Source organism: Natator depressus, chromosome 15 (genome assembly GCF_965152275.1).
Source record: "Natator depressus isolate rNatDep1 chromosome 15, rNatDep2.hap1, whole genome shotgun sequence".
Taxonomy (NCBI): domain Eukaryota; kingdom Metazoa; phylum Chordata; order Testudines; family Cheloniidae; genus Natator; species Natator depressus.
The window spans coordinates 3,370,798-3,392,292 of NC_134248.1; the positions used below are offsets into that span (position 1 = coordinate 3,370,798).

Here is a 21,495-nt window from a genome sequence, read left to right on the forward strand (position 1 = left end):
TCCGGTGGTCTATAGCAGACTCCCACCACTACATCACTCTTGTTGCTCACACTTCTAAACTTAATCCAGAGACACTCAGGTTTTTCTGCAGTTTCGTACCGGAGCTCTGAGCAGTCATACTGCTCCCTTACATACAGTGCTACTCCCCCACCTTTTCTGCCCTGCCTGTCCTTCCTGGACAGTTTATAACCATCCATGACAGTACTCCAGTCATGTGAGTTATCCCACCAAGTCTCTGTTATTCCAATCACGTCATAATTCCCTGACATCACCAGGACCTCCAGTTCTCCCTGCTTGTTTCCAAGGCTTTGTGCATTCGTATGTAAGCACTTGAGAGAACCTGCTGATCGCCCCTCATTCTCAGTATGAGGCAGGAGCCCTCCCATCACAGACATTCCTGCCTGTGCTTCCTCCCGGTATCCCGTTTTCCCACTTACCTCAGGGCTTTGGTCTCCTTCCCCCGGTGAACCTAGTTTAAAGCCCTCCTTACTAGGTTAGCCAGCCTGCTCACAAAGATGCTCTTCCCTCTCTTCGTAAGATGGAGCCCGTCTCTGCCGAGCACTCCTCCTTCATGGAACACCATCCCATGATCAAAGAATCCAAAGCCTTCTCTCCAACACCACCTGCGTAGCCATTCGTTGACTTCCACGATTCGACGGTCCCTGCCCTGGCCTTTTCCTTCCACGGGGAGGATGGACGAGAACACCACTTGCGCCTCAAACTCCTTTATCCTTCTTCCCAGAGCCACGTAGTCCGCAGTGATCCGCTCAAGGTCATTCTTGGCAGTATCATTGGTGCCCACGTGGAGAAGCAGGAAGGGGTAGCGATCCGAGGGCTTGATGAGTCTCGGCAGTCTCTCCGTCACATCGCGAATCTTAGCCCCTGGCAAGCAGCAGACTTCTCAGTTTTCCCGGTCAGGATGGCAGATAGATGACTCAGTTCACTGTCACCCCCCTATTTTTATTGTTTTACACAAGTTTAATTCTGATCTCTCCCTGCTGTCGCTCGTGGTGGCAGCCCAGCGCTCTCAGTGCTGTAGGCCTTACACAGAACAGAGCAGCTGAAAAGTCTCCTGCATCAGAGGGGAGCAGGAGGCTGCATCCCATGCGTACTGGCCCCCTGCCGGACAGAGCACCCTCGTGACCCTGCCCTTCCCTGCTGCCTGCTGTCGTGCTGCAGGGCCAGAGACAGCAGTGGGCTCTGTCCAGCGGGGGAAGTGGACTGGGTTCTGTGCAGGTGGTCTCAGCTGCCGGGGCCCGGCTCCCTGCCCGTCTTTCTCCCCCACTGCGCAGCTGCAGCAGCCACCAGCTGATAGTTACCCTCCTCTGCGGGGGAGGCCAGCAGGAACTCGGCACTCAGGGAGTCAAGGCTGCACCCCATGAGGACTGACGCCTGCCAGACAGACTCCTCCTGACCTGGGCCGTCAGCACAGCCCCGTCTGCTTCCTCTGCACAGTGGGAAAGTGAGAGGGGCAGGGACCCGGGTCTCAGCAGCCGAGGCCACCCGACTGTTGCATCATGAGTACTCCCCTCCCTCTCCCTGCTTGGCCCCCATGAATACCTAGCACGCCTCCCCACCCCAGCCCACTGCCCTTTGTTTTGAGTTTTTACCCATTTTCCTTTTACCATTTGTTAAATTTTGGACAAACACAGATAAATTCCGGGGAAATTTATATATTGACAAGTAGAAAACAAAGGGCCTTTGCATAACATAGGCCAGAGAGCATCCCCTGAATGAGCTGGGGGGGGTCTCATTCCAGTCCATACTGTAAGAGGAACCCATGTCCCCATATCTGCTGGCCTTTGCTGGCAGGGAAGAGGCCTTTGCCCACGTACCCCAGTTGTTCTAGATCCTGGACTTTGCTCCACTTGAGGCAGTCGTTTCTGTGGCAGCAGGCTGTGGTGAGCTCCCCAGAATAGCTGATAACAAAAGCGCTGCCCATCTCCAGTGTCCTCCACCCTGGTAACCTCAATGCTCTGTAGAAACCTGAGCGAACGAAACCTCTAGTCCATGAGGTGGGTGAGTATTACTATCCCCATGCTACAGATGGGGAAACTGAGGCAGGGAACGGGACAGAGATATGCCCGCAGGCATGCAACAAGTCCAAGGCAGAGCTGGGACTAGAACTCACTATCCCCTGAGTCTCAGTCCCTTGTTCTAACTATCAGACAATGCTTCCTCCATGCTGAGGACCAGCAGCTGGCTGCCTGGGCAGAGGAACCTGGAGATCCCTAATTCAAGGCCAGATGTTTGTTGTGATAAAAACTGAAGCACAGAAGTGCACTGGCCAGATCAGCTGTGTTTTCCACAAACAGGTCCCCCACTCCATCTGTATAATGGCAGGGTGCATGTGGCCGGACACAGTAATGTATACTGGACTGAAGGCAGGGATGGAGACTAGTTACCAAGCTGAGTCAGGAGACGGGTACTGACTTCAAGCCAGGCTGGGGTTGAAGTTGGGATGAAAGGCAAGTCTGCAACAGCAGCAAGCCAGAGTCTTCACTGTCGCTCCGCTCCCTGGGCCAGCTTCCTGGTTTAAATAGTTGGTGTGGACCAGTCAGGTGGCCACAGGGTTCCGTTGCTCTGGCTTCTTTGGGCGGGACGTGCTGTGGTGTCTAACCCTCCAGTAATTGTTAGGTGCTGCTTCTCATGGCTCCCAGTGGCAGTGAGAAGGTGTCTGTCGCCCAGGACTCTGCAACCCTGGATTCCAGCCCCCCAACTCCATACAGTCCAGGTGGGGGCGCCCAGGGGCTGTGGGGACTGCTGCTCTGTTGTGGTGTTTTACAGGCCTGGGCAATGCTGCACCTGGACGTTGCCATGAAGGCCCCTGGACATGGCTGCAGCCAGGGCTTTCAGGAGTCAGGGGGTCTGTTTGAGTCATTGAGGCACGGTCCTGAGCAGTGAGGAGCTGCACTGACCCAGGGGAAGCTCCAGGGGGTGCTGTGACACAGCTCCTGTGGCGCACAGCCCTGGGAGAGCCTGCAATGCACTCTTCTCCCCCTGAAGCCACTGCTGAGCACCATGGCATGAGGTGGGACAATGGTCCTGTCTCCTCTGGACCCCTCCCTTTAGTACTGGCCCTGTGTACTAAACCCTGCAGGGGTGGCCAGAATCCCTGGGTGTAGGGGGCACAGGGGTAGAAGGTCGTAGCCCTCCCAGCGCTTCAGCCCATGGAGAGCTGGACCTGGAGCAGAGGATCCAGTGGGCAGTGAATTCAGTGGGCTTCTCTTTACAATTCTGCCCAGGCCCGAGATGAAGATATTCGGAGGCAGCGGGAGGCCATGCAGCGACAGAAGGAGTCTACAGAGCAGCTGGTCAGAGAGCTGAAGCAGGAAGCCAAGGAGACGGTACGGTCCATGAGGGAGCCTTGCAAAGGCGACTGACTTTCTCAGGGGGCTGGGGAAGCAGTGTGGAGCCTATTTCCTGTAGGGCTTTGACGTCTGTCCAGCCACCGGAAGTTGTTACCGTGCAGCTGTAGTTCGGGGACTGTCTGAAGTGAGATGGGGAGGGGTGTCCATGCTTCAGAAATTGCCGTCATGCATAGGCAGCTGCTTAGAAACCTCTGCCTTACGGCTGGTGCTGGCTGGCATCTGGCTGGGAGTCTCACCGGGAAGGCTGTGGGTTGGCTAGGGCACGCAAATGGCAGGAATCCCCTTCTCTGCCCTAGAGGCGGTCTCTCCAGATCAGGGTTGAGCCCCAGCCTCAGGGCTTGACTACATATGGAGTTATTCCAGAATAGCTCCCTGAATAGCCATGTGTGGATGCTCTTATTCCAGAATCAGAGTGCCTTGTTTCGGCTGAGTCTAATCCACTGGCATAAGAGCGTCCGCACATGGAGTTGTTCAGGCTTTAAATTCACACCCTACCTCAATCTGAATTAACTTTCCCCACCTAAGTGCTGTGGGGGGGGGAGCTTGCACTGCTGCCCAGGCTGTAGCTGCTGTGCAGCTAAACGGACCCCTTTGCTGTCCCTGCGCTGGAATTTCACGTGTCTCCATGGCTCAGCGGTGTTTCCTTATGCCTCCTCCTGGTGACAGTGCTGCTCAAACATGATGTGCACCCCCATGAGCAGCTAGCTCTGTTCTGCTTCCTTGGGGGAGCTCACCGAGGTCCCTGCTGTGCGAGACCCTAGGTTCAGAGTGCTCTGCTTCAAGAGCAAAAGAAGTGGGAAGCTGAGAAGAGGGAAGCGCTCCAGGTGCAGCGTGGGACGCTGGAAGAGCAGAGCCAGAGAGCGCACGCTGAGGCCCTGGACAAAGAGAGGAGGACGGTGTCCGTTTTGCAGAATAAAACCCTGGAATTCCAGAAGGTGGGTGTCTCTGTAAACCTTCATCCACGCAAAGACAGGCTGGCTACAGAATTGAAGCCAGAGCTACCAGGTTCTCTTCCCACTCAAGCCAATGACTTGCTGTGGAGCCTTGGGCACATCACTGCACCAGCCTTGCCTTCTGAGCTCTTTTGCATGTCTACATTCCCCAGTTCCATAGCATCTGAGCACCTCACTGTTTTAGTGTAAACACCCCCACAGGGCAGGGCTATCTTCCCAATTATATGGGGGGAAACTGCCGCGCAGGGAGATGAAGTGACTTGCCTCAGTCACACAGGAAGTCTATGGAAGAGCCAGGATTCAAACCCAGGTCTCACAGTTCCCAGGCTAGCGCCTGAGCTGCTGAGCCATCCTTTCTCTGTGCTTGGGTGCCAGCACAGGTTAATTGCTAACTAAAGTAAAGTTTAAGCAGTAAAGGTTGCTCCAGGACACAATTGTTTGATCCTGGTTGTGGTTCACTCTAGGGCTTAGCATTGTGTGAACCACCACCAGCACCAAACCTTCGTGAGTAGTCACTAGTTGCATTTACAGTCATGTGGGTTAATTCATGTTAATTTGAAATTAACGTTTTACAACACAACCAGAAACCCTGGTCTAGATAGGGCCTTTGCCTCAGTTTTCCCAGCTGTAAAATAGGGATAATAATACTTCACCCACCTCTCGGAAGTGCTTTGAGATCTTCTGCTGCACAGTTCTGTCAGTGCAAAGTGCTATCATATGTTTACGTGGTGAGCCAATGGTCTGGCTTGCTTCTCGTCCCACAGTGTGCTGTGCTTTAGCAAACCTGTGCAAAGCCACATTGAAGGCAGAGGGGTCCGAACCGCTCTTCCCATTTCTTTGCGGCAGAGGCTCTGACTTCTAAGACACTTCACAGAGCTAGCAAATGAAATGTTCCCCTGAACCTGCTGATCGGGCACAATCACCTTTTCCAGGGAGCTGCAAAGAGATGCTATGTTTATGATTCTTTTTAAAAGAGCTTGTAGCATCAAAAAATGGCTGGAAAAATATTCTGCAATTTTCCAGTGGCTCCACTGGATGGGGAGGTGCTGGCAGAGTGATGGGGAGGTACTGGCAGAGCTCATAGGTGCAGGATTACTACTGTTAATAATTTTGTGATGTATCCAGGGTACAATCCAGACTAATGAGACTTGCCCTCTAACCTGGGGTGCCCTTTGCACTGCTTTGCTGCTGTAGCCTCCAGGCTGGCCTGCTCACAAATAGCCTCCAGCATGCAAGTCACTTCCAGCTACACCTTGTCTCTCACCGGCCTGGGTTATACTGCAGGGTGACCTCAACACCCCCCCATCCTAGATTTCCCCCCAGAAATGTAGGTCCTGTACTGCCCAGTCCTCTCCTGGACAATACATATTCATAAAGTCCATATTTCTTTAATAGGAATAATATGCACGCTTCGTTGCCACAAATGGAGTTTCCCTGACTCTTCAATTTAAACACACTGGTTTAGATAAAACAATAAAACAAGTTTATTAACTACAAAGAGAGAGATTTTAAGTGAGTACACGTCATGAGGCATAAAAGTCAGAAATAATTACCAGAAAAATAAAGATAAAATGCAACTGGTGCCTAATTTAACTATGTTAAATTCAAAGCAAAGTTTTCTCACCACATGCTCTCAAGAGTCTTACTGACCAAACTTCTTAGGCCAGGAGCCCTTGTTCTGTTTAATGGCTGCTTCCTTTGGCCCTTCTCATGCAGTGAATCAGTGGACAGAGAGAGACGGTGAAGGAGGGGTGCCTGGGAGTATCTGCCCCTTCTTTTTATAGTCCTGTTCCCCCTTTGAGAAGCATTTCCAGCTGGAGCATGGCAACAGGCAGCCTGTGTGGATCGGAACTCCATGCTGTTTCTTTGCTAAGATGTAGTTTTTTTTCCCCCTGCCCCCTTTCCTGCCAAAGAATGGCCACTTAGCAGCCTTGTTTACATCTGGCTGAGGCAGCAGCTTGGGCTTTGTCTCTGAGGAACTGGTTTGGACACTCCCCAATCTTCTCTGGAAAACATACTTTTAGTCATGATATCAAATTACGTTTATAACTTCACAGATAACACGGCTTCGTGCATTTTGCCATGACCTTACTAATCAGCAAATTATGAGTTTTCAGATGGTACCTCACAAGGTATATTTTGTACAAAACTGTGTAGGGTGTGGACATGAGGGTATATTCTGTCACAATGAAGGATTACTACTGCTACTAATTAGGGTTTATATTTGTAAATCAATTTATAAACATAAAGGAACCCGCTTGCTCAGACCCTGCTGTGGAGATCAGTAGGGAAGTATTATCATCCCCATTTTACAGATGAGAAACTGAGGCCCGAGCAGGGAAGTTGTTTGCCCAGCACCAGACATTGGTCAGGAGCAGAGTGGGGCCCAGAACCCATCTTACCAGACCGTACACCTCAGGAATCTGCGCTGAGCAAGGGCCGGTAGCTGATTCTTTGATGTCACTTTATCTCCCATGTACTGTGCTGTGTTTCAGGCTAAGGGGCCTCCCTGTGCTGTACGTGGAGTAGGCCATGAGTGGCAATCGGCTTGTGGCAAAGCCAGTGTGTCGTGATGTGGTTTCCCGCAGGACAGAGTGCGTGCCAGCCTGAAGAGGGCTCACTGGGGAAAGGCAGGGGATGGCATGGCTGGCGTTACAGCAGGTTGCTCCCGGCTTGTGTTGCAGAGAATTCAGGAGCTGGAGCTCCACAGCCGCTCGCTCCAGCGGGAGAAGAAGGAGGCCCTGGAAGAGCTGTGGACGTTGCTGCAGGAGGAGAAGATGGAGGCACTAAGGAGACTGAGCGAGGAGCTGGAGCAGGTGGGGATGGCTGCCAGGCCAGCCCACAATCACAGGGAGTGTGACAGAGAGTGGGGGAATGAGGATTTTAGGGGCTCATGGACATGGAGGAGGATTAGACCTGACTCCCCTGCAGGAGGGAAGCCACTGGCCCAAAGCTCATCCCTCCCCACCACTTATTGACCCAGCCTGCTTGAACATGGATCGTTCTGTCCTATCCCAGTGAGTCTGTGTCTTGAGTGTTGTGAATGGGACTTCATCCCCTACTGAGCAATTGGCTGTAATGGGCCCTCCCAGCAGGTAGGAACAAACCCACATTACCTGCACTGCAGGAAAGGGAAGCTGCATCTACATGTGCCACATAGCTGAGAGCCTTGGGGCTGTAGCAGTCCAGATGTGCTGCAGTGCTCGGAGCTGGGAGTCCTGCAGTCACAGCAATCCAGATGTGCTGCTGTGATCGGAGCCAGGAGTCCTGCGGTCGCAGCAATCCAGATGTGCTGCTGTGCTCGGAGCCGGGAGTCCTGCGGTCGCAGCAATCCAGATGTGCTGCAGTGCTCAGAGCCGGGAGTCCTGCGGTCGCAGCAATCCAGATGTGCTGCAGTGCTCAGAGCCGGGAGTCCTGTGGTCGCAGCAATCCAGATGTGCTGCTGTGATCGGAGCCGGGAGTTCTGCAGTGGCAGCAGTCCAGATGTGCTGCTGTGATCGGAGCCGGGAGTCCTGCGGTGGCAGCAGTCCAGATGTGCTGCTGTGATCGGAGCCGGGAGTCCTGCGGTGGCAGCAATCCAGATGTGCTGCTGTGATCGGAGCCGGGAGTCCTGTGGTCGCAGCAGTCCAGATGTGCTGCTGTGATCGGAGCCGGGAGTCCTGCGGTCGCAGCAGTCCAGATGTGCTGCTGTGATCGGAGCCAGGAGTCCTGCGGTCGCAGCAGTCCAGATGTGCTGCTGTGATCGGAGCCGGGAGTCCTGCAGTCTCAGCAATCCAGATGTGCTGCAGTGCTCGGAGCTGGGAGTCCTGGAAGAACAGAAATTTCCTTCCCAGTGCATTGTTGCTAAATCCTCTGTTTTTGTGTCCCTCACCCTAGGAGAGGGCTCATGAGAGCGACCGGCTGCGAGCGAGGCTGCAGCAGCTGGAGGAGGAGCAGAGCCACTTGCGGGCTGAGCGGAACGAAATGTCCCTCCGGGAGTGGGAGGCACAGTCCCAAGCCGAGCAGGCCGAGCGCTCCCTGGCCAGGGAGATTGGCTTGGCATGCCAACGCCTTCAGGACCTGCTTCCTGAGAGAGCCAGGGGGCAGATGGCACATGGGTGAGACCCTTTAACCTCTTGAATGCAGCATGGTTTGTAATGTCTTTGGAGGCCAAAACCCTGCCATCTTGCCCAGCGCTGACCAATGGCAAGCAGGCTCAGCTGCATTTGTTCTGCTCCTCCTGGGAAATTCACCTTTGGGCAGAAGGCCAGCCTAGGCTTACGTGGTGCCCAGGCCTTATGCTGGCCCTCTGCCCAGGGGGGAATTTCACTCACTGTGTCCTGAAGATCATTGTCTTAGGGCTGGATCCACACCCTCTGCTGAGAACAGCTGGTGTTTCCACTGCCCCCCCTCCCCCCGGGGGGGGGGGGTGGAAGCTTTCATTGCCACCAGGACTTCTGTAGGAGCATCCCCACCTGAAGCTGCAGTGGAGAGCATGCCCTGAACCAATGCTCACCCCACCCACTGGCTGCCCCTTTCCCTGCCGGAGTCAGCTGTCTATGGGCCCCCAGCTCTCCCCACAGCGGGATCACCACCATCACACTATAACCTCATGGTTTCCTGGGGCTCCCCACCTGTCTGTCTTATACTTAGGTGGTCCCCGCCCCAAAGAGCTTGCAGTCAGTTTGAGCTGGGTTTGTACGGGGCTTAGCACAGCGAGGTCCTGCTCCATGGCTGGGGCTCCTGGGTGTGGCTGCAGTACAGATGATAACAGTCACCAGAGAGACAAGGAGGGGGAGATAGGGTCCTTTACTGGATCAGCTTCTCTTGGTGTGTGAGACACGTTCATTGCCTTTTGCTGGAGCATCAGGAAGTTGGTCCAGTGAAAGATCTCACCTCCCCTACCTTGTGTCTAATATCCTGGGACTGACACGGCTACAACTACCTGCAGGGGGGGCTGTGTAGGGCCCCAGAATAGCTAGGGATAGCCCTGCCTGAGGTCTTCTGATTCATGAGCCTCTGCGGGGGTTCCCCAGGGCGGTAGGTCCACAAATTCCGGGGCTGGTGCCCACATCTTCCAATGGGGCTTCCACGTACAAGCCGCTGTGCCAGGAGCAGGGCCGGTGCAACTAGGGGAACTAGGTGGTCGCCAAGGGCGCCAAGTGGTTGGGGGGCAGCCAAAAGCACGCTCCGGGGAGGCGGTGGAGCGGAGGTGAGCTGGGACAGGGGGGCGCGGGGAGGCTGCCTGCAGCAAATAACGGGGGCGGGGACGGGACGCACAGGAGAACTGCTCCCCGCCCCAGCTCACCTCTGCTCCGCCACCTCCCCTGAGCCCCGCCCCGCTCTGCTTCTCTCCCTCCCAGGCTTGCTGCCAAACAGCTGATTGGCGCCGCAAGCCTGGGAGGCGGGAGACATGGCGGCGGCAACATGCTCAGGGAGGAGGCGGAGCAGAGGTGAGCTGGGGCGGGGAGCTGCCGCACGCGGCTCCCCGGGCCAAGGGGAGGGAGGGAGAGAGGGGGCGGCGGGGAGCTGCCGCAGGGGAGGTGCCTCAGGGCGGGGGGGGGAGCTGCCGCAGGGGGGGCGCCTCAGGGCGAAGGGGGGGCGGGGAGCTGCCGCAGGGCTGGGGCGGGGCGGGTGCAAGGTGGAAGTTTGGCCTAGGGCGCGAAACATCCTTGCACCAGCCCTGTCCAGGAGTAGATGCTAGACAGCTACGTCTAGCCTGAGAGCTGGGAGGAGAACCTTGTTTGAATCTGTCTGTCTAGGGTGTCCATCCCCATGGTATCTGGGTGCCTCACCATCTTTAGTGTATTTATCCTCACAGCCTTCCTGTGTACTAAGGCAGGGTTGCTCTCATTGCACAGAGGGAACTGAGCCGGAAGACGCCAGCCAAGGTCACTCAGGGGGTCTGTGGCAGCACAGGGATGTCAATCCGGGTCTCCCCTAGGGAAGTGAATCTGACAGCACCATTCCCAAGCGGGCTCTGCCCAGCGGGAGCACAGCTGGGAGTGCTGTTGGCGTAGCCCCTCCTGGCACAGTGCTGGGCTCTGCTCCCCTCTAGTATCTCGTAGTCCGTGGCTAGAGATTTACGAGGCTGCAGCAGACTCCGAGTCCTTTAGCTTAGGCAGTAGAAGCGCACGCCGTGAGATCCCGAGATCCCAGGGTCAGTCCCACACAGCTGATCCGTGGCGGCCCAGACAGGTTACGTCCCAAACCACTTCTTGTTTCCTCCAGGAGCCCATCTGCCCTGTCGACCAGCCACGCACTCCAGCTCCTGCAGGGAGTGAGCGAGGAGACCCAGCGCTACCTCGGAGCCTTGCAGCAGGAGCTGGAAGCTCAGAAACGCACCATGCTTCACTTCCAGGAGGAGAAGGTGATTCGAGAGAACTGTGGGGGGAGAGATCATTTCATTTCCCACAGAGCCAAATGCCATGGTGGGGCTTTCAAAGGGGCTGGGTGGTTTGCTGACCTTGGTGGTTATGCTGGCCAGGACAAGGGGCCTCATGCTTCAGGGCAGAAGCTGCTAGCCACAGAGGCAGGAGCAGTGTTCCCCTCTATGGGCAGTACATTTGGCCAGATGCATTGTGGGCTTTTCCTTTTTCTTTTGCTGATGCATCAGGAAGTGGCCACTGCCTGAGGCAGGATGTGGTTCTAGGTGGCGCCCTGGCCTGACTCAAGGCTGATAGACCCTGTGTCTCTCTTGTCTATTTAGTATGTAAGCTCCTCAGGGCAGGGCTTGTCTTACTCTATCTATCAGCGCCCAGCACAACAGGGCAGTGATCTCAGCTGGAGAGGGTGCTGCTGGGATAATAGAAAGTCAGCAATGCCCCTGGGGTTACTGGCCTCATGCCCTGAGCCCTGCCTCTCTGGCAAGCTGTAACTAGATTCTGCGGAGGGCCAGCTCCTTGGTGGGAGCAGCAGCGTCCCTGAAATCCAGACATGGAGGGCTCCATGGAGTTGAATATGCCATGTGCTTGGCACAGATCCCTTTGCCATATGGATTGCAACAGTCCATTTGTCCCCTCTCTAAATGCTGAATGTAAAACAGACAAGATCTAGGGTCCGGTGTCACCGCAGGGACCAGCTCTTGAGCTGAATGGCCCCCCCAGTGCTTCTAGTGCTGAGCAGACAGCTGCCCACAGGAAAGGGAGAGGAGGGTGGAAACAACCTGGCAGAGGAGAGAAGCCGTTAAAGGTGCCTTTGTGGCCAACCATAGCACCACCCCAAAGCTACATCAGTGTATGGGCAGCGGGTGGCCATCAAGGTTGTGTGACTTCACCCTGACAGCAGCGAGTCCCTTCTACCTGCAGCAGTGGGAGCTGAGGCAGCAGCGAGAGCAGCTTCACTTGGAGAGCAAGGAAGCCCTGGAGGCCCTGAAGGAGCGACTGATCCAAGTACGTCCCTCTGGGAGCCTGGCACGGATCTGCCCTGGGGGGCACTCCTCCCACTCCCCCGTCCCGTGAGGCTGAGCTGCACCCAGCACTCTTCAGCCTGGCCTCCCTGTAGAGCTCAGCAGGGATTGTGCCTGATGCTTCACACCACCAAGAGAGATGCTGAGACTGGGCCGGGTAGCACAGCGGGCCATAGCCCAGCCTTTCGCTGCTGGACACCTGGGGCTGGATTCCCAGATCCTGCTGCTTCCAGAGGGGGAGGAAGGGTGTGGACCCTAAGTGGTCTCCCCTGCAGACTCTCACCTCTGCCCCCAGGCAACCACCTTCATCCCCCCACCCCACCCCCAGGATCTCTGCTGCAGCCCTCTGGGTTGCCTCTCCCACCATAAGGACATTCCTTCTGGTGGCTCTGTGTGGCTGAGAAGGGAAAGGCTGGAGTACAGGGGCAGGCCATTCAGGTTCCTCACTGTTGGATCAGTGGAGGGGAGGTCTCTAGTACCTTCCCTATTCATGGGCTGCCAGGATCCCAGCTTCCAGCCCGTGCCCCATCCTCCAGGCCATGCCTCCCCCGGGATGGAAGGCTTCTGCGATAAAACCAAGATGAGCCTGGATCTGAACTGCCCTCCCCAAACCTTCAGATCTGGGTCCAAACACTGCAGCAGCCTGTGTCTAGCTTCTTTCATGAGTGAGAGACATGATGAGGCCCCCACCCGTCGGTTCCTCTGGCCAAGGGTGGGTGGGGAGGACAATGGGCATGTGAGGCCTGGGACCAGCTGTGTTGACTGGCCTCATCCTGCAGGAGCACCTCCAGGAGATCGCCAGCCTGCAGCGCAGCCAGCTGAAGGAGGCTGGGGGTGGGGAGCAGCAGACGCTGCGCCAGCAGCTGCGGGAGAAGGACAACGAGCTGTGGGCCATCCAGAGGTGCATGGCCCACTGGAAAGACCAGACCACCTGCAAGCTGGCCCGCAAGTTTGAGGAGGAGCTGAATGCGGAGCGGGAGACGTGAGTGAATAGCTGGGGAGGGCGGGAAGAGAGATTCCACAGGCAGCGTTAGGGGCCCTGCCACCGCCAGCAGCCAGACCTCTGCTCCTCGTTGGGGCTTTGAAGTGCAGGGCTCTAGCCCATGTCTCCAGCTTCCACGAGCAAGCCCAGAAATGGAGGGTGGCAGCGTGTCCCCAGTGGCCAGTGCTCTGGGCTAAAGGGGCAGGAGATGTGAGAGCTGCTCCCAGCTCTGCTCCTGAGCTGCTGTGGACCCTCGGGTGAATCCCTGATGTCCCTTCCACACCCAGAGTGACGCACTGCACAAAAAGTGCCTCTTCTGTGAGGGTGCTGGCGGGTGGCACCCACGTTTGTGCTGGGCCCAGCTCCCCTGTAAAGTGGGGAGAGTAAACTCGCCTCCTCGGCATAGTGCTCTGGAGCTGGGCTGAGTGTTCACAAATCAATAAGGGATGCAAGAGGGCATCAAACTAGTCCCCACTCTGCCCGGCTGGGCAATGACTGGAGGCCGGCACCAGACTGCGGAGGGCTCTGGGGGCTCACACTGTGGGTCCGGGACCCCTTAGGAGGGGTGAGGGGTTGGCCTGCCTGCCCCTGCTGGAACCAGTGGAGGGTTTAACCGTTGACGTCAGCAGGAGCTGAGTTAAGCCAATGCTGAGCACTTCTGAAAATCCCTCCGTGGAGTAAGTCAGGGAGGAGACAGGTGGGGGGCTGGGGCTTGCTTCCGGTGTCAGCTAGAGAGAGAGAGCAGCCCAGTGCCCGGACTGGAGACTGAGTGAGGCCCTTGCTCGCTGGGCACCGCTGGGTGTCAGGGAAATCCAGTGACTATCCTGCTCCGGACAGCCTGGGATGCTGCGCTGGAGCTGGCTGCTGGGGGTGGCTGAGGCAGCGCAAGGCGCTCGGGGAGGTATTTCATTCTCCGGTGCCCATTCAGGCCTACACTGCTGACGTGCTGACAGTCCAGCGTGGGGGACGCCTGCTCACTGGGACCAGGGCTGAGACCCCTCAAACTTGCTTCACCCCAGCCTCTGAACAGCCCCCTGGTGGTAACAGTTTTTGGCCGCTACCATCCTGGCCCAGGTTGACAGCAGCGAGCACAAGGTCCCCCAAGCCAGCTAGCCTCCCTCATTGCCATGTGGTCCTGGGATCACACCCCTTCCCTGGAGCCAGTCTGTTCAGCGAAACGGCTGCTTCTTTCCCTGCAGCCGCAGTATGGCGTTCGTAAGGGAAAGGTGACCGCTGGCATCGGCATGTGCCAAGCACCCCATGAGGGCCAGTTGTCGGCAGTTCCCGTAGAACGGACTCATAACAAAGCTACTAGACCATACACTAGCCTGTCTGGCAAATGGGATCCTGCTGCTATCGGCTCTGGGGGGTGGACCTCTGTGTTTCACGGGGGATGAGCTGGGAGGCATCAAAGACAATGGAAGGTTTGTCTCATATTGGGGCACTCAGCAATGCAATCCCAGGGTTAACCCTTTGAGCCCTGGCAGATTTCTGGGGGATGGTACCTGGAAGCTGACAGGGCCTACTGTCCTCTGCTCCAGGGCAGTTTTACGCCGGTATCATCTGGTGGAACCCAGCGGGGATCAGGCCCTGTGTACTTAACACAGGGAAGTGGCTGGGGAGGGTGTGTCGCAGCTGGGAGTTGAGGTGAGAGGGTGAGATTCCCGCCTCCCATTCTCCATGCTGTCCCAAGTCCTCCCGGAGCCCTGCGTGACCCCACCCCAGTCCCATTGTCCGCTGAGAGCCAGCACCCAGGCGCTGGAACTGGAGTTTGCAGCCTTAGCTTTTCGTCCACTGACACTTGTCTTTACTCTTAAACTGGTGGCTATTTGCCCCTCGGAGGGCGGCTGTTAGTCTGGGGAATAGCGTAGGAATGTTTGGGATGGAGAAGGGTCTGTCTGGGCCAATGGGGAGGTTTGCCATGCAGAGGGATCTGGCCCTTGTTCCCATTCTCAGCTCGAATGTATCTGGAGAGAGCCTACACAGATCTCCGCTGCCCTTCTTGAGTCCCAGCAGCATATCGCCCTCCGGTCACCATTCACGCTACGCTGTGTATATGGCAGCTCCCCACCCGGACCCTGCTGTGGAGGGAGGAGGAGTCGCCCCTGGAGGTTAACTCACTCTGGCCAAGGAGCGACTAGGCTGCCTTGCCTTCTCATGCCATTTGCCCATGAGGGAATGTGATCTTCCCCCCACAGGCGCTTCTCCTGGGACAGGCCCAGGGGCCTTCGCAGGAGTGTGGAGAGACTGGACGCAGAAATCGGGCGGCTTTCCACGGTAAAGGAGAAACACTCACCTCTGGCTAAAGCGAGGACAGTGAAAGGGTCCCGGCTGGTTCAGGGACCTTCTCTGCTTGGATCAGTCTCACTGGGAGGGCACACGGCTTGCCAGGCAGCGGAAGCTCCCAGCCACGTTCTGGGCTGAGATGAGTCTGTGGAGCAGGGGATTGTAAAGGGCAAGGCAGCCTCTTAGGGAGAGACCAAGGGAGATGATAGTCCAGGAGGCCAGAATCCAGCCCTGGGTGCAGAGTACTGTCAGTGTTAGTAGCTGATGGGTGCTACAAGCTGAAGGGCTATTCCAGTGGCCCTAATACCTCCCAGGCACCTGACATGTCCTGCAGCCATGTCCCCTAATGCTGTGCCCTGGAGAGCTCAGGGGCCAAGCAGAGACAGCCAGGGCTGGCACTTGGATAGGGTGGTGGTGCTTCAGGAAGCTGCACTCCTCCCTCGGAGACAGCTCTAACCCAATCCCAGCTGCAGGGGGCAAGGGCAGGAGGCCTGTGCGGCTGGCGGCGCTGTCTCTAACATGAACTGACCCCTTATGCTCCTTAGTGTGTATGAGTCCTGAGCCCCAGTGTCCTGGCCCTATCCAAGCTCAGGTAATTCCATCCTGCCCTCCCCCCCGCCCCATGCCCCCTGCACTCTCAGTTGGATGCATTCTGCTGCATCTCTTGGTAGTGTGGCTGTGTGCTGCTAAACCGGTGCCCCATTCCACCCCAGAGATGGCTGCATTTCAGGGTTCCCAAACTTCTCCTGCCTTGGGGGAGTGTTATGGTGCTTAACTAATTAGGGCTTGTCAGACCCTACTGTGCCGCATCCCTGCACTAACAGCATGCAGCCCTGCTATTGTGTGTCCCGCCCGGATGTCTCTCAGCACACTGGGGAAACTGAGGCTCGCTGCACTGACTTATCTGTGGTCACCCAACAAGCCTGTGGCAGTCAGGAACAGAACCCAGATCTCCTGGCCTAGTTCCAGGCTCTGGCCCCCTGGCTGTGCACCTCACCAGTGGCCAGGCGGGAGCAGCCCTGGTGTCTCCGATGTGCTGGGCCCACATGCCTCCAGCTGGGCTCAGTGTGTTTTGAACCCCAGCTAAAGCTTTCTCCTTTCTCTTGCCCACAGGACCGGCACGAGCACACCCATCTCTGCCCGACCACCTCCTCCTCCCTGTGCACCGCCCCCCAACTTGGGGGGCGCAGCTTTGTGTCCTCAAAGCTCCTGCGTCAACTGCAGGGCCGTGTGAGGGAGCTGCGAGCGGAGAACGCCCTCTACCGCGGGGGCAGCCTGGATGACCTCGCTGCCCTGCGGGCAGAGCCAGGCCAGACGGGCAGAGAAAAGGTAATGGGGCCAGCGCACTCACCCCAGCCTGGCCTGAGGGCCGAGCCACGAGCTGCAGGCCCTGACTGACCGGTTCGGCTGCCCAGCCGCCTACTGCATGGCAAGGCTCGCTGCAGCCATGACCTACCAGTGCTGCGTTCAGCGGCCCAGTCCTCAAAGGTATTTGGTTGTCTAATGCCCATTGAAAGCCATTTAGGTGCCTAAATACCTCGGAGGACCTGGGCTGAGTGTCTCTAAGCTCCCCTTCCTTCCCTGTCACTGTGGCTTTCCTCAAACCCTCCCCCCTGCCCTGTGGCCTCGTCCCCACCCTCTTCCTGATTGTGTCCCACACTCCCAACCAAATCGCTTTCCTTCTTCCCCTTCCCTTCGGCAGTTATCTATTGGGCTCCATCTGCCACGGGCTGGGAGACCTTCTCACCCAGCTGTGTCAAGCTGCATGGGCGGGAAGGAGCTAAACCACAGGGAGCCCAGCTTGTGCGATTTTTCTCTTCTCCCTGTTTCAGAGGCACCTGACACCAGCTCTCTCTTTCCCACAGGTCCCTGGGGCGAGCTACAGGAAGTAGCGCGTGTGCTGCTGGGGACCATGAAGCTGAGCAGGTGGAAGAGTCATCTTCTGTGGCCAGACCGTGGGCGGTGCAGGACTGGCTATGGCAGGGGTGGAGTCGCTCTAAACATCGAGGATATCCAGCGGCGCACTCGCTGCTCCTGGGAGTCAGGAAAGAAGCCCATCACATGAGCTTGAGAAGAACCCAGGAGGTTCTCCGCTGTCGCAAACCCTTGGCTGCTCTTCATGCTCCTGGGCTGTTTTCTGCTCGGTGAAGCCAAGGCCCTTGTCCCCTTCCGAGCAGACCCATTCCAGTCCGTGGCTGAAGACGGGAGTGATCAGTTCAGAGAGGGGATCTAGGGCAATACCGGAGCCATGCAGTGACTGTTCGGTGCTGGGGCCAGTCCAAAGAGCAAGTCCAGGCAAACACTGGAGCCCAAGTGGAAGAGTCTCCGCTGATGCATCAAGGGGTTGGTGCTGCGGGCGCTGTGAGAGAAGGGGCGGAGAGGGTCTCATAGCCCCAGGAGTGCGGTGTGGAGTGATGTCTTTTCTGCTAGAAGTGGGAAGGTGGAGGAGTGGGTGAGTGTGGGTGGCTCTGCCAGCTACAGGGCAAAGAGTGCCTGTTGTCATGGCCGCTGGTATTCGTACGTGTCTGAAGGATGCCTTGGCATCCTTTAAACCCTATCCTGGCTCCTGTTCCAAGCAGGAAGTACTTTATGCTAAGCTCTTTGGGGCAGGGACTGTGCCTTCCTCCGTGTTTGCACAATGCAAGTGCTACCAGCACATGAATAATGGTGTTAACTCAGCAATCTGTGGGAAATTACCAAAATGATGATAATCCCTAGGTTGTCAATAGCACTTTTCATTGGCAGATCTCAAAGCTTTTTAAAAAAGAGGTCAGCTTCGTCAGCCTCATTTTACAGATGGGGAAACAGAGGTATGGAAAGGTGCAGTGACCTGCCCAAGATCACCCAGCAGGCCCATGGCAGAGCCAGGAATAGAACCCAGGTCCCCTGGGTGTCAGATATTCCAGAAGTACATGCATGCCCCTCCCAAGAGCAAGCCGAGCAGTCTGGGTACAGCGCTGGCTGGTTGGGCCGCAGCGTCTGAAGATGGCTCAGGATTCTGCATCTTGTTTTCACTGCTGGTTGCTAGCTATCTGGGTCCCCGCCTCGCCTCCAAGTAGCCTCAGAGCCATCTTTGCAACGCCTCCTTGCAGCGCTTTGCCAGCTTTCAAAATGCAGCTGGGGGCAGGTGTGTGTAAAAGTAGCCTAGATGTCAGGTATGAGGCCTGCAGCAGAGCCAGTCTCTGGGCAGCCTGATGAGTGCAGCTGGCGTACAGCAGGCTGCCGGATTGGCTGTATCCCGATTGGTGGGCAGAGGCTCAAAGCATTTGCCCATGGCTGTGATAGTTCCTGTTCCTGCTTGTTTCCAATCCTACTTGTGCCTTGCCTCAGTCCAGGTAATCCAGCTCTGACCCGCAGCTCTAACTCCAGCTCTTCCCCGGGCTCCGATTCTTGGCTACTGAATTGTTCCAACCACTAGGCATGACTGCCCATCTCCAGGGGTCTGAGACTGGGCAGAGGGTGAGTTCCTGGGGGGGTCAGCACTGAGAAATGGGCCAGATAAGCTCGTGCCGCTGCAGCTGCCTTTGTAGATGTGCTGCTACCGTCTAGCTTCAGTCCCTACACCAGCATCTTGTGTTTAAATGCCGATGGGGATGCTAGAGGGGATGCCTCAGAGCTTCAATCTTTAAAAAGCCCGGTGTGTTAGTGTGAAAGGTAAGGCTTTGGCCTCCTCAGGGGGCCCACAGGATTTGTGGCTTTGGAGCATCTTGAAGACTAGCAGGCAGAGCACTCCCTACGCCTTGCAAGCCACGGTTAACCCTCTAGTCCTAGCCCTGCTATATTGTGACATTAATGTACCGTACCAGCACAATCAAGACATCTGTACCTCTTATTACATGCAGGGTTTTCCAATTTCTGTCCATGCCCATGGAACAGTATATTGCAACCATGGCTGTAGATACTTTGTATATGTTTGTATATAAACACAATACGGTATGCTGGGGGCTCCTGGTTTGATATGTGGGGGGGGGGGGTTGGGGGGAGTGGGGTGGTAATTTTGTAGGGATATGTTTTAAGAGACACTTGTCAAGCAGGCCCCTCAGGGCAGTGTTTGAAGCCAGCATAAAACTGCAGCAGCAGTGTGAGCGTGGGGGAAAGAAAACATAAAACAAGAGGACCCACAAATACTAAAGCTGTGTGACACCTTTGGCCAGAATAAATCTTTTATCCCCCACAAAATGGCTCCTAGTTGCATCAGTTTCTATTCACCCGTAATAACATGCACAGTTCTGCAGGAGGCAAATTGAACCCATCAGTGGCAGACTGTAGGAGCTGACCAGGGAGACTTGTTCCAAACTAACCCGCTTGCAATAGCATCACCATCATTTAAACTCTGCCAGTGGCAGAGAGACCCTACCAAAGGGGCCGTAGGACTGGAGCAGAGTGGTTTTCCATGATGCTAAGAGCTCAGGATTAGATCCACAAAGGGGACTTAGGCATGCCGGAGATCCTCAACCCCCCTGCTCAGCTTCTACCTAAGCCTGTAGTTGGCAGGTGTCCCCAGGCGCCTCTATGTCTAGTGGTGCATGTGCCCAGAGCCGCCCATGGCCTGACACCGCTGAGCCCCTTTGTGGAGCTAGTCCTCAGCACCCAACGGAGCAATGCTGGGCTTACTCACTGGAGAAGGGTGTGGGGCCAGGAGGTTGGGAAGTTGGTCAGGAGAAAAGGGCATGAATGGGTCTGCGGTAGGTGACGGAGCAAGAGGCTGTGGTGACTCTAGAGGGGTCAACATAGTACATTGGTCATAGTCAGGCTCTGAACTGGCCAGCTTTGTCCCATAGCTGGTACTGTGCCCTAAGAACGGCAATGGCTGTTTCCCCCTGGATGGTCTGGCATAGTTGCCTGTAATCCGGGGATGTGCTCAAAGCACCTTGCTCTTCTGTGCTGGTAGGGAAGGAACCTGCCCATTCCATGCTGATAAACAACAGAGCGAGCACATTGCATTTTATGCTTTAGTAAACAGCATTATAACAAAACAACCATCACACTTACATGCAAGGGGACTGGATACAAGTGAGAGGAAAGGATTATAAATACATTTCAGTTGTTATTTCCACTCTCTATATACTAAAGCTGTGAGACCCACATCTATGGCGATAAAAAGTCATGTTTGAGATGGGAATGACTCTCCCTGCAAAACAAATTCACAACCCCTGCAGTCCTGCCACCAAACTAAGTGCTCATCAACACAAGTAAGGTGCAGTGAAGCTTAAGTTAAGACCTGCTGTATGCACAGTGAGAAAAGGAGGACTTGTGGCACCTTAGAGACTAACAAATTTATTTGAGCATAAGCTCTCGTGAGCTACAGCTCACTTCATCACGAAAGCTTATGCTCAAATAAATTGGTTAGTCTCTAAGGTGCCACAAGTCCTCCTTTTCTTTTTGCGGATACAGATTAACACGGCTGCTACTCTGAAACCTGTCTGTATGCACAGTGTTTGTACGGCTGTAACTATGCCAGGTGGGGAGAGGGAGGTGATTTCTTACCAATCTAGTTCTACAGTAGAACACCTAGTGTGGAGCGTTATACTGTATAAAGAGCCTTAGTAGAGTATAATTTATTCCCCTTCCTGTATGGAATAAGCTATACCATTGTAAGCACCTTTACACTGGTTTAACTGCATCCACGTGAGGGGCAGGTGTACCGCCTTAACTATACTGCTATGGCTGACGCAGCACTATGTCTGGGTGGAAACAAGGCCTATGGATGTGATTTTATGCCTATTTAGTTAAATCAATGCAAAACCCTCCCTGGACACACTCAGTAACAGCAGCTTATTTTGGTTTAGCTTAAGTCAACGGGGAACAGGTTACAGTTAAACCCAAATGAGCCACTTTTACCTTGGCCTAAGAGGCATTTGTAGCTGTACCTGATTTAACAAAATCAGGTTAAGTTAAACTGCAGCACCTTTCTTGTGCAGGCAAGATCTAAGGATCCCAGTGCTAAGAGTACCTAGGGGAAAGCAGTCAGTGCTTGTGAACTGGACTGGCAGCTAACAGCAGGCATATGGGCCCAGACTTTTAAAGGTGCTTATGTGCCTAGTTCCCATCAATTTCAATGGCAGTTAGGCATCTCAATACCTTTAAAAACCTGGCCTATAACTTCTTGTGTTGCAGAGAGATGGCAGCTGCCTGAATGCAACCCACCTTCCTTTATGACACTGAATTTTGAATAGAGCTGTCAAACAATTAACAAAATTAATCGTGATTAATCACGTAATTAAAAAAATAAATTGTGATTAATCATACTGTTACACAATAATAGAATACCATTTATTTAAATAGTTTTGGATGTTTTCTACATTTTCAAATATATTTCATTACAACACAGAATACAAAGTGTACAGTGTTCACTTTATATTTATTTTTGATTACAAATATTTGCACTGTAAAAAAATAGTATTTTTCAATTCAACGAATACAAGTGCAATCTCTTTATCATGAAAGTTGAACATACAAATGTAGAATTATGTACAAAAAACCCCCTGCCTTCAAAAACAAAACAAAGTAAAACTT

At 55.0% G+C, this 21,495-nt stretch overlaps 1 protein-coding gene across 1 annotated transcript in view; it reads left to right on the top strand.

Moving 5' to 3' along the window:
* LOC141999369 (uncharacterized) overlaps positions 1-18,909 on the top strand; it is a 73,362-nt gene extending 54,453 nt beyond the window's left edge. Inside the window, exons 18-27 of the mRNA XM_074972714.1 lie at positions 3,246-3,347; positions 4,133-4,306; positions 7,009-7,140; positions 8,201-8,421; positions 10,535-10,673; positions 11,611-11,694; positions 12,491-12,693; positions 14,892-14,970; positions 16,093-16,308; positions 16,845-18,909. Of these exons, the coding sequence (XP_074828815.1) occupies positions 3,246-3,347; positions 4,133-4,306; positions 7,009-7,140; positions 8,201-8,421; positions 10,535-10,673; positions 11,611-11,694; positions 12,491-12,693; positions 14,892-14,970; positions 16,093-16,308; positions 16,845-16,871 (1,377 nt within the window). The 3' untranslated portion in view covers positions 16,872-18,909. The remainder of the gene's footprint in view (positions 1-3,245; positions 3,348-4,132; positions 4,307-7,008; positions 7,141-8,200; positions 8,422-10,534; positions 10,674-11,610; positions 11,695-12,490; positions 12,694-14,891; positions 14,971-16,092; positions 16,309-16,844) is intronic.
* The last annotated feature ends 2,586 nt before the right edge of the window (positions 18,910-21,495 follow it).